At 36.1% G+C, this 12,935-nt stretch overlaps 1 protein-coding gene across 1 annotated transcript in view; it reads left to right on the forward strand.

The window, feature by feature from the left end:
- Positions 1-11,972, forward strand: part of LOC131693014 (MOXD1 homolog 1) — a 102,492-nt gene extending 90,520 nt beyond the window's left edge. Inside the window, exons 3-6 of the mRNA XM_058980461.1 lie at positions 618-910; positions 10,070-10,748; positions 10,814-11,344; positions 11,624-11,972. Coding sequence (XP_058836444.1) covers positions 618-910; positions 10,070-10,748; positions 10,814-11,344; positions 11,624-11,791 — 1,671 coding nt within the window. The 3' untranslated portion in view covers positions 11,792-11,972. The remainder of the gene's footprint in view (positions 1-617; positions 911-10,069; positions 10,749-10,813; positions 11,345-11,623) is intronic.
- Positions 11,973-12,935: the final 963 nt, after the last annotated feature.

Consider the following 12,935-nt stretch of genomic DNA (forward strand, 5'->3'; position numbering starts at 1 on the left):
TAGTTGTTATGACACGGTATGATGATAATTATGAAAACGAGCATATTACTCGTGAAATTATGTGAGGAAGAATTGTGCAAAATTTCGATTGGTCCAGGAGATTTTGAGTTATAGTGACCACCGCACTTTTTCAAGGTTTCTCCTGCAGATTCACTGTAACTTAATATTTTGCAATGAAAATTTAGGAAAATGTTGTTCAAGGGTTGCATTTGTGTATGAAAATTGACTGAATAGTTTAACACACTCTGTATTCCAAAAATATTTTTTCAAAACGATATTTTTTCAGCGAAAATACCTTACCCCATATTTGGCCACTTTCAACGATTGACTATATGCAAGCGCGATATAGATGTGAAAATTCTTGATCTTACATTAGAAGACCGCAGATTATCGTTATAGGGCCTTTTGTTAATTTGACCCAGAGACGGAAAAAACATCTGCGGTATTACTTTTGTGAACAATAATTGCATTGTTGATCCTGTGCCTCACTTCCAACGCTGTTCGTATGATCGAGACAAGGCAAATTTTATACACACATACTGCTCTAGAAAACACGTTACTGCCATTACTATGTAATCTACGCGATAATGACATTTCTTTCATTTTTCTCTTTGCAGGCGGACACAATGAAAGTGCTCTGGTCGTATGGCGATCGTGACCCGGTTCACGGTAACCTTAAAGACCACGGTAAAAATCGTGGTGCACGATCGATTCAATTTCTTGGACCACTGTTCAAGAAACCATCAGATCCTCAGCTACGACACGACATCCGCCAGTGGGATGTCACCGTGAAAAATGTTTCTATCGACGCCAGCATGGATACCTTGTACTGGTGCAAAATATTAAAGGCTCCTACCTTGAGAGAGAAGCATCACATCATCGGCTACGAGGCAATACTGACAAGGGAGAGGCAAGTTAAATTATATTAAAGGATTTGTTATCCAATCCATGTGTTTGTTTTCGATAAGCTACTGATCCACCTCGTTTTAACCCACTTTGGGCCCTCCCCCTTATGTATGAATATCTGCGACATTACTACATACATTTAACAATTTTATTGTCAAAAAGGCCTTTCCGCTACTTGTTTAACGTAGAGAATATATTAACAATCAGTTAACCGAAGCTCTAATTCCAAAATGTCAAATATATCTGAAATGCTCACTTAACTTTCAAAGTGAAACGTATGAAGCGTTAGGGGAGACGGGGTGAGTTGACGGTGTTTTCAGTTTTCAATTTTTACCGATTTTATTTAGGGCAATCTTGTAAAATAGACATCCCTGAATTTTTTGAAAGTGTTTGTTACATTGTTTATGTTTAGACAAAAATAGGAAACGTGGAAAACCTGCCAACTTACCCCGGCCCCGGGGAAAGTTGACGGTGTACATGTGTACGCTAGAAAATAAGCAATGAAATGGAGTTTCAATTACTGCAGGAGTTGTTGTGGAGCATGCTGAATGTCTTTCCAATAAAACTATAAATTAAACGACATTTGCAATTATATTCCAGTCTCGATACCCCGGCATTTTTACTTCGTCGCGTACTGTATATTCAGAAGAAAATTTTCGAAATTCTTGAGGCGATTGGTCGAAGTAAATGTCCCCTGATTTGGCGAGATATACAAGAAAAAGATTTTCTTACTTTGAAGTGAATTTGAAAAATATTTGATGACAACTTGTCGCGTGTTCATCACCGCCAACTTACCCCAACCACATATTTTATAAAAATCTATTCAAAAATTACCTTATGTTTGTGAAAAGGTGTAATATCTATACTAATAGCTCTTTTCACGCACTATCGAAAAATATAATCATTCGTTGCATAGATTAAACATCACCTTAAATAACACAAAAAGAACAAATGTTTAGTTTCATAAAACGCTCGAAAACACATTATCTCCCACAACTTCGACCACACAAAATGTTTTGCAATAAAACATATTTTGGATAATGTATTTCATATTACTTAAAGTACACAAGTACACAACGAGAAGCAGCGCTATATAGCTAATAAAAACGTAGAAAAGCGGATTTCGCCAACTTACACCAACCGCCAACTAGCTCCGGGTTATTTAGAATCCACAATTATTTTTGTCAAATAAGCCAGGGTTGTTATCTATTTAATTGCCACTATTTTCCTGAAAAATATCGGTACAAGTAGTCTCTTTGTTTGCTGGCAAAATTGTTTTTTTTTGGGACGCAACAATATTTGGCATGGACCAGACCAGGAACTTGCTTAAAAAATTCCAACAAAGATTCCAAAGATGTCTATAAAATTTCGTACGGATCGCTTATATGATTCCGGAAATATAGACTAAACCGTACGGACACATATGAAGTTCCCATATAAGCGGGAACTCAAATTTTTTTTTAAAGGGAGCACCCCATGAAATTTTAGAAATCGTATTGGTATTTTTGATGCCAAACATCTTGAAAGCATGAAACGTCGAGATTTTATGTTATCTCGAAAAAAACAAATTTCATAAAAATCGACTTTTTGGGATTTGGCACCTTTTTGCCTTTCTCAATATTTCAATTTAATATTGGCGTAGCTGGTTTTTCTTTTACAAATTTTTGGAACTCGAATAATGATTTCTTGTATATAGTTGTCATGCGTATATAATAAAAATGTAATATATACATTTGAAAGTTTTTAATGAATATGAACAACTCAAAAATTCTCCTGTTCATTATTGAGAAAAGCATAATTGCACCGCTAGGTGGATTAAAACAGGTTTTTGACCGTGTAATCGAACCCTTAAGAAAAACATTTCGATGAATTGCGTGCCAAATAGCAAAAAGTTTTATTCACCTCGTATATATCGCCTCGGGGTTCTGTCTCCAGGTGGTTAACGGTTCCGCTCAATTAGCTTTGAATTACATATATGGCATACCTCATATATTAAAATCTTCTTACACTAATATTCTACACATTGGGACCGTACACTAATTACGTAAGGCATTTTTAGAACATTCCAACCTCCCCCTCCCCCCAGATAAGAATTCGTAAGATTTTGACGAACTCCCCCTCCCCCCTACATAAGATCTTATCATGATTTTTGGAATTAAAAAATCATATTGTTAATTCATTAAATAAGATAACGAAAACGATACTTATAGAATTATTTCAAGAAAATTCATGACAAAATTTAACTGCATTCATCTGTAGTAATTTTATTTGCATCTTAGTAGAACAACTATTGGGTGATATTTAGAAAAGCCAATCTGATCCATACAATCTGCTTCTCTATATTCCACTTCCTTTGAATCTATTTTCTTGTGATGCAGAGCTCAAAAGAATTTATAACCTGTTCTGGCATGAATTTATTCTGAGCTCCAACTGTTACGATTATCGTACGCATAGCTCCGACATCTTCAAATTTTCTTGAAGTAAAATACAGTTTACACTATGGAAATATTCGGCCCACAAGATCTGTCACAATCGCATGACAGAATATTTTCCGAATGCCTTGCGGTTTGAACAAAAAGTATGAATAGAAGGGTATTGGACCATCAACACGAAGAGTGTCAGCACTTCTTAACTTGTAAGGCACACTGTGACCCCAGTTCCTGAACAGAGCAATGTGCCACCAAGCGTCAAGAAATTGATGTAACTACTCTAACACCATCGACAATTAAGACGCTCCTCACGATGGCAACAATAAACAAAATTACATAATTAATTTAACAACCATATCCTGCTGTTGCAAAACACCTCAATTCCAGGTCCACCCTTCCTTGGCCATGATGTACAATATGTGCTAATTTTGTTTGATATAGAAAATGTTCATGGCACAAATAATAAATAATTCTTGTGTTAAGAATATTTTTCTTATTGATTTCATTTTCATACTTTTTTATGATATTATGTAAGAAAGAACAAACCCTCCCTCCCCCTCAGATAAGAATTTGTAAGATATTTTGAAACTCCCCCTCCCCCCATATGCCCTTACGTAATTAGTGTATGGCCCCTTAAGGATGTAAATAATTCCACAAAAAAACTATTTTTCATCCTCTAGAGCCAACCGTAAACTAGAGGGGGAAAATATTCACATATTGATTTCTTTAGATTTTTTTCTGATATACATATTGGTTAAGGGGTTGCATAATATACCTTTTTATTTTTCAAAAGATCTAATTTTTTATTACTTTATCTGAAAGGGTAAGAATGAGAATATTTTCTCAAATTTTCATAGAGATCCCAGAAACAGATCGAAAGTTACAGCGCTTTTGAAGTGCGCTGCATCTAACAAGAGCAGAGGTAACTTGAAATTTTAAACTCGATTATCTCGAACAATGTCGTTTTCCCAAAAAATTATTTTCCATGTTCTTATTTTTTTTTCAATTGATTGTAATTAATTTTTCTCGTACCTTAAAGATTCCTTTTTTACTCATAATTTTTTTTTATGGGTAACAATGCTTTAATACAATTTTTAGAGCATCGATTCTTTAGAGAAAATGTTCCCAAATGTAGAAAAAAATATTATTTATACAACTAGTCGTTAAGATACGAGGATTGCTCCTATACTAATAGAATTTTATGAGTTTTAATGGTCTATTGGTCTTCAATCGTGATCACCGCAAGCCTCTTAAATAAAAAAGGGTGTTGGGGAAAAGGCCATAACTCCGCCAATTATCAATATATTTTTATAAACTAATGCTTGTTTCTTTCACTGAAAAATGTACTACTGAAATACGATAAATTTGATGTAATAAAATCATTGCTGTGTGCCTTAACGTAAATTCAAACTTTCTTGAATTTTTTGTCTTGAAAAAAGGTATGTAAACCCTTAAATGAAGATTAGTATTTTTACACCATTGACTAATGCGAAGCCATACATCCAAAGCCTCACTGATACGTTCAAAATGAAATGTTACCATTTATTATCACCCTATCATTTTAAGCCCTACCATTTTAAGCCGTTGGTTAGTGCAATGTCTGCCAACTTTGTTCAACAAGTTGGTGTGGTATCTTTTTTTCGCTCGAACAGTCAACGAGTGCGGACGCCTCTTCAAGCGCTCCGCAAGTAATTTATTAATTAGTATTTTTTTACCTACGTAAACAAACATCGCGCGCGTGCCTCGTAAGTTACAGTGCTATTGAACTTCAAGTAATAGTAAAATAATGCAGTGCGGTGTAAAAACTTGCAACATAAACGACGACCGCTTCCTCTGGAAGTGTGAATTTTGCAGCAGATCGTACCATGCTGCCTGTGTAGGTGTGCAGCGTAATCAGGAAAATTTTATCTGGGCATTTATGGTGCCTGTGTGTGCGGACTGCCAGCACATTATTAGGACAGAGGTCGACACACGCAAAATGATCTATCTACAAGATCAGCTGCTAAAAATGATGAAGTCGCATACGGACACACAACATCGAACCACAGCTGACCTAAAGAGCCACAGTCTTGAATTGCTCGGTAGCATCGAACAATTACTTAACGACGTAAAGCAGTCAATGCAAGTCGTCCATAAAAAGAACGAAAACATATGCAGTAAACTAGGTCAGCATTTTCATTCTTGTGACAATTTGTTGCAAAATTCTATCGACACCAACAGCAAATCGACCAAAACAATATCGGACAATATGAATCATAAAATTGACGAACGGCTATCACACCTCGAGAACGAACTGCTTTCCGCTAAATGTTCTGAGCCGTACCCTATCGTCAATTCTGACCAATTGGAGGAATTGAAGGAAGAAGTGAAAGCTATTTCCATTGCAATCTCCAACATGACAATACCAGAAAATGGCATGAATCAATCAAAATCCCTGGCTGAAGAATTAGCGGAAAAATCACACGCTACAGTAATCCAACAGAAAATAGATCATACGTCTCCAGGCTGGCGATTTTTGGGCGATAAATGGCAATGGAAGCAGGATTGGACAAAATATGACGCCAAACAACGCATTCGACGACTTCAGGAGAAAGCTGCTGATAAGGCAAGGCGCAACCGAAAACGTCGTAAGCAGTCAAGTCAACGTGACAACGATCGCGCTAACAATCATCATCATAACGACAGTGGTAAGACGTCAGACAAATTACTACTTGCCACGGCGAAAAAACAATTTTCCGTTCCTCCCACAACCACCGAACATCCGATTGCAGGTCTTGCAATACCAGCAGTAAAAACAAATTTCATAAACTTTAAAAAAGGTGACACCATCAACCCGTACCGTTCAGCTAACGAAAACATTCAACCCAAACAAATGAAAGTGACACCTACCAGCGGCGAAAATAGTTTAAACACATTGGCAACCACATCTCAACATTCGAACACAGACAGCCAATTTGAACTGGACCCCTTGCACCCTCCAATCGTACGCCTCACGTCACAATCAACGAATGGCGACGGTCGCTTTTTAAAGGCCAGACTTCGCGAACCAAAAATAATGAACATTGTACGCCTATACCTGGCATATATGAAGGACCAACACCCATCTATTTGCGTGGAAGGAATGACGCCGACCAGCATCAAAATGACGCTCGCATCCGAAGGACTACCGACCACTCCTGACCATCTCCTGCGCATTTTCATCAAAGTCTATCAGGAATATGGGCTAAACCCAGACGAAGCAGCAGCAGACCTTGACTCTTATGGAAAATTTTTATCAAGCGAAAGAACCAGGCGCCTTCAACAACTCCGCGAAGCTACGCATAAATTTGGAACGTCGAATTTTCGGAAGTAACGACGCCCTCTATAGAGGAAGAATATATAACTGTAAGTAATTTAAATATTCCAAAAACTTCTTCGCATCCACAACAGAATTCGACTGAAATTTTGGTCTATTGCCAAAATTTTAATCGAATGAAAAGTCCAGCCAAAATGAAAGAAATCCAACAAAAACTAATTTCATCTTCTTTTAATATAATTCTTGGAACAGAAAGTAGCTGGGATGAAAGCGTAAGAAGCGAAGAAATTTTTGGAAATCAATTTAATGTATTTCGGCATGACCGTAATTTGTCTCTTTGTAATAAAAAGTCTGGAGGAGGAGTCATTATAGCCATAAACGCAGACTTTCCTTCAGAAGAAATAGAAACCATTAAACATATAGAATTTGAACATATATGGGCAAAAGCAGTAATATCAGGAGAAGTGCACATATTCTCCTCTGTGTACTTTCCACCTGAAAATGCTCACAAAAAATCATTTGAACTATTTTTTCAAACTGTAGAATCTATCATGTCAAACATGGAACCTGAAGTAAAACTGCATATTTATGGCGACTTTAATCAACGTAACACCAACTTCATCGTAGACATTGAAAACGAATCTATCTTACTCCCTGTCGTAGGCGAACATGAAACACTTCAATACTTCTTTGACAAAATATCTGAATTTGGCCTGCACCAAATCAACCATGTAAAAAATAAACAAAATTCATATTTAGACCTCTTATTCACGAACTGCACTGAAGACTTCTGTGTTAATGCATCTTTAACTCCATTATGGAAAAATGAAGTATTTCACACAGCAATCGAATATTCAATTTTTATTCATCAAAACTCTTCCCCGAACGACTTAGAGTATGAGGAAGTGCCGGAATACCAAAAAACTGACTTCGAAGAAGTCAAACGTAGACTATGTAGAATAAATTGGCAAACTGTATTGAGTATAGAAGGAAATGTCAACGAAGCAGTGACTAAATTCTATTTAATTGTAACGAATTTAATCTCTGGAACAGTACCAGTAAAAAGAAGAAGAAGAACTCATGGCGGCCAGCAGCCTGTATGGTTCAACCAACATCTGAAAAATTTAAAAAATAGAAAGCAAAAGGCACATAAAATTTACAAGAAAGAACATAGCACTACAAATCGGCAAAACTATCTGGATATTTGCTCCCAACTCGACATAGCCATTAACACTGCACATGAAGAATATAATCGTAAAATCGAGACTGAAATCAAGACCTATCCAAAGAATTTCTTCAATTACGTGAAAACGAAATTGAAAAGTAGCAACTTTCCATCCCAAATGCATTTTGACGGACATGTAGGAAATAACAATACTGAAATTTGCAATTTATTTGGAAAATTCTTTCAAGAAGTCTATACTTCATATTCCGAAACAGACCGCGACCGCGACTACTTTTCATTTATACCTGAATTTTCAAATGACATTGCCGTCCACGAACTATCTGAATACGAAATTACCACTGCACTAAAAAACTTAGACGCATCAAAAGGACCTGGACCGGACGGAATAGCACCAATATTTTTAAAAAATCTAGCAGAAGAATTCACTCTACCACTACTACATATTTTCAACATGTCACTGAAAAATGGAACATTCCCAGAAATATGGAAATCATCCTTTTTAGTGCCAATTTTTAAATCAGGCGCTAAATCGGACATCCGAAACCATCGTGGGATTGCCATTATATCATGCATTCCAAAATTATTCGAAAAACTAGTAAATGACAAAATATTTCAGCAAATCAAAAATCAAATAACAAGCAAGCAGCATGGCTTTTATAAAGGCCGCTCAACAACATCAAACCTTTTAGAATTTGTAACATTTACTGTAAATGCAATGGACAATGGCAACCATGTGGAAACACTCTACACTGACTTTAGTTAAGCATTCGACCGTATTGACATACCTTTATTACTCTTCAAACTGCAAAAATATGGCATAGAAAATAAACTATTGAAATGGCTCGAATCATATTTAACGAAACGTCAACAAACAGTTCGCTTTCAGAATATACTCTCGGAACCAATTTCTGTCACCTCTGGTGTACCCCAGGGTTCCCACTTAGGCCCTCTTCTTTTTATTTTGTACGTTAATGACATTACCTTTATACTCAAACATCTTAAAGTGCTTATATATGCAGATGACATGAAACTTTTCATGGAAATAAGAAATGTCAAAGACACTGAAATATTCCAAAACGAAATAAATATATTCCACACGTGGTGTAGCAAAAGTCTACTCCAACTTAATGTAAAGAAATGCAACTCAATAACCTTCAGCAGAAAAATTTCAAATGTTCCCATAGACATACACTTAAGCAATCAACTTGTAGAAAAATGCAAAATTATACGAGATTTAGGCGTAATCTTAGACTCCAATCTCACATTTGTTGAACATTATAATACAATAATAAATAAAGCAAATAGTATGCTAGGCTTTATTAAACGTTTCACCTACAATTTTGAAGGCCCTTACACAATAAAATCATTATACAATACATATGTCAGGCCAATTTTGGAATATTGCAGCATAGTATAGAACCCATATACTGTCCTGTACGAAGAACGCATTGAATCAGTCCAAAAACAATTTATTTTGTACGCGCTTCGTAAACTAAACTGGACGACATTTCCCCTTCCATCGTATAAAGCACGTTGCATGCTCATTAATATACAAACACTCAAAGAACGCCGCGAATTTGCCATGCTTTACTTTATCAACGACATTATTTCTCAACGTGTACAATCCGCATCATTACTTTCGCAAATAAAATTTTATGTACCTAGCCGACAACTAAGAACTCGTAATTTATTCCAAGAACAATCTTTTAGGACAAACTATGCTAAAAATAGCCCCATTAATAGAATGATGCGTCATTATAATGAAAATTGTGTAATAATTGACCTTTCCATGTCTAGAAAACAAATCAAATCTGAACTAAACCGTAGAAATAATGTATAGTATATAAGTAAATATTGTAAAACTATTCTATGTAGTCTACATATACTTGACGAAAATAAATAAATAAATAAAAAATATTGAGGCACTCGAGTTCAAGTTGCACTCAAGAGCGAGTATTTTGCAACTTTCAGGTCATGTTTTGTATTAAAGTTGTAAAATTGTTCCTATGCACAAGGCAAAGACATTGATGTCATTTTAAACTTATTCCATCGATTGTATTCTCAACGAAATAAGGCGGCACCTTCCCTAGTATGTCCAAACAGGCTAATTACTTTATAATACTTTTCCTATACGTATTAGTTTAGACAATTTTCTTCGACTAACACTGGAGTCATTGAATTATAATCAATTTGTGCTACTATTACTCTTGAAGAAAACATCAAACTAATATATACACCCTTTCATTTTTGCAGCTCCACCAAACAGCCCCTTGTTCATCACATGACCTTGTTCGAGTGTGCGCCAAATTCCTACCCAGGTTCGGATCCAAACTCTTGGGACGTGTGGGTCAAAAGTAGCGGGGCAGTATGCAACAGTAATCTCCTTACTCCACGCGATTGGGATTCCTGCATTACACCAGTGGCCACGTGGGGTGTTGGAGCATCTGGCCAATTTCTACCGGAGCATATTGGCATCCCGATTGGTGGGAACAAAGGAGGTGCCAAATACTACATGCTTGAGGTACATTACGACAACCCACGCGCGAAACGGGTGCTGGATCATTCTGGATTTCGGATGCATTATACAAGACATGTGCGACAGTATGATGCCGGGATGCTGATTTCTGGAGTTTCCATTTCCGACACACAAATGATACCTCCAGGTCAAAAGCTGTACAGAAATGTAGGAATTTGTGGTCCTTCTTGTACCGGTGCAGTTTTTCCAGCGGGTGGAATCAACATTGTATCGGCGGCATTACACTCTCACGTTGCCGGTAGAAAAATGAAGTTAAGGCACGTGAGAGATGGAAAAGAGCTACCGCGTATAGTCGAGGATGATAACTATGACCACAACTTTCAGCAAATCCGTCAGCTTGAAAATGAGACTAATATTATGCCTGGTGACTATTTGATCACGGATTGTGCCTACGAGGTATATTTCATACATACTCTCGATTACTATTTTCTAATAATTACAAATTAACTTTCCAATTATAGACTATCGGCAGGAAACGACCAACACTTGGAGGTTATTCGACCAAACAAGAAATGTGTTTATCTTTCATCACATATTATCCAAAGATTGACCTAGCCGGATGCTACAGTATGACTCCTGTTAAGGAATTCTTCGAAACATTTGGTGTATTTCAGTTCTACTCAATGAACATGACAGATGTGGAGAATTTGTTCCTCTACAACGGAAACATACTCGATCTTCTACCTACGACTGTATTTCCGAATTTTGCTCCTGGAGGTGACATTGACGACGAACAGAATCAAATCGCCATTAAGGCACTTCAAAGTGCCAAGGAGTACAGTATCGTGGATGAGGAAGATATATTGTACAAAGAATCAATTCTTAATAAATTGATAATATCCGATCCCATCGAATTCCATGATCGGACGTTCCTTTCGCATCTGAACCAGTTACCTTGGCAGGAGCCACTCTTTACCAGGCGTGTGGAACAGAGTATACTGACGGGGAAACATATGACTTTCTGCCGAGTTTCAAATGATTCGATATCAGTTGTAAGTATTATTTTTTTACGAATCACTTACCCAATAAAATTAGCGAATTTGTTCATCGAATGAAAAATAAAATTTGATAACATATAACAGTGAAGATGGTTCATTGGATTGTGTTGCTCCGTTAATTCAATTTGATAAAATAGTTTTTACTTATTATTTGATTTTTTCCTTTTTTTTATTTGACGAAGAACCAAAGTTCGGCGATGTATGTGTTGGCATCAGCTGCAGTGGAAAAGATCAAAAGCAGGTATACTTCAATAATCTTTTTCTCTTCTCCAGGCGGCAGAAATTTTCAAATATCCCACGTTTGACACATTTGTCAAACCTCCTAGTCACTGTCCTTTCCACCTTTTCGTGGAATTCAATCAGTCATCGGAAGCGAGAAAATTATCTAGCACAAAGGCGCTGGTGCTGCTGTTACTATTATTTGTCCATCGATACCTTTAACTTACGACGACAAACTAGTCCTTGAGACACTATCCGAGAAGATTCAATGTCATCTACTAAAAGTACGATCTAGTGTAACGATCAATTATATCTTCTGTTTCATTTACATTGTTTAAATTTCCCCATTTAACTTATTATCCCTTCACCTCTCTTAGTACTATATAATTGGATAATTTATTTATAGGTCTTTGTAAACAATGTTGTCCATTATTCTTGTAAACACTAAATTATTTCCTTCAAGCATAATTATCAATCTCTTATTAGCGTAAAGAAATATACCAAAGTTTACCGAAAACTTCCATCGCTGTATGGAAAATACTAGGTTTGAACAATTATTGTTAAAATTGGAAGCTCTTTCGACAAAACGGAGCTTATTATGTATGTTAACAATATTATTATATCAGAATATAACAGAATAGATTGATGAAAGGCGACATGTTTTGTACATTAATGCAACAAATTGGCTAGTTTAGTTGCTTTAAATTTCTCCTACATAGCTGATAAAAAGCTCAGTTGTTCGATTCTAGTATTTAAATAATAGGAGTTGTCATAAAAAAGACGAAAATAGTTAATGCCGTAATCATATTTATTAGAATGTATATATGTTTCAAAGTGTGTTAGGCTAGTTATTATTAGAACAGTAGTTGTATGACATTTAACGATAGCATTCAAAATAGAAGTGCTGTAAAATACTCTATTGTATTATATAGATATGTAGAAACATAATAAAAGCATCAACCATAACGGTAACTCTTTTTATTTGTATGAATAATGAGATCTTTTTTTCCTTGCAACGATATTTAATAGACCTGGGACGGGTCATGCGAAGGCGGTCTTCTTTTTCCCTCCCGATATTGATGTTATTTTGCAGGGAAGAATCCGGTTGCAAAATAATTTCAAGCAAATGTAATGCTGTGCCGGTGCTGCATAAATTTCTGCCGATGAGGTATGAATTTGTGCCGAAAATAATAGAGCTCGAACATGACATGAATTATGTTATCGTTTACATGAACTGTGTAAATACCATTAACCATAACTGTTTAACAGAGTAATAAATTTACACGTGCCGTTGTTGGTTTTTGCAGATTTTTCCTGTGAACATAAATGCATCCAAGCAACATATAAAATACATTTTTTTAAACGG

This window comes from Topomyia yanbarensis, chromosome 3, assembly GCF_030247195.1.
Source record: "Topomyia yanbarensis strain Yona2022 chromosome 3, ASM3024719v1, whole genome shotgun sequence".
Lineage (NCBI taxonomy): Eukaryota > Metazoa > Arthropoda > Insecta > Diptera > Culicidae > Topomyia > Topomyia yanbarensis.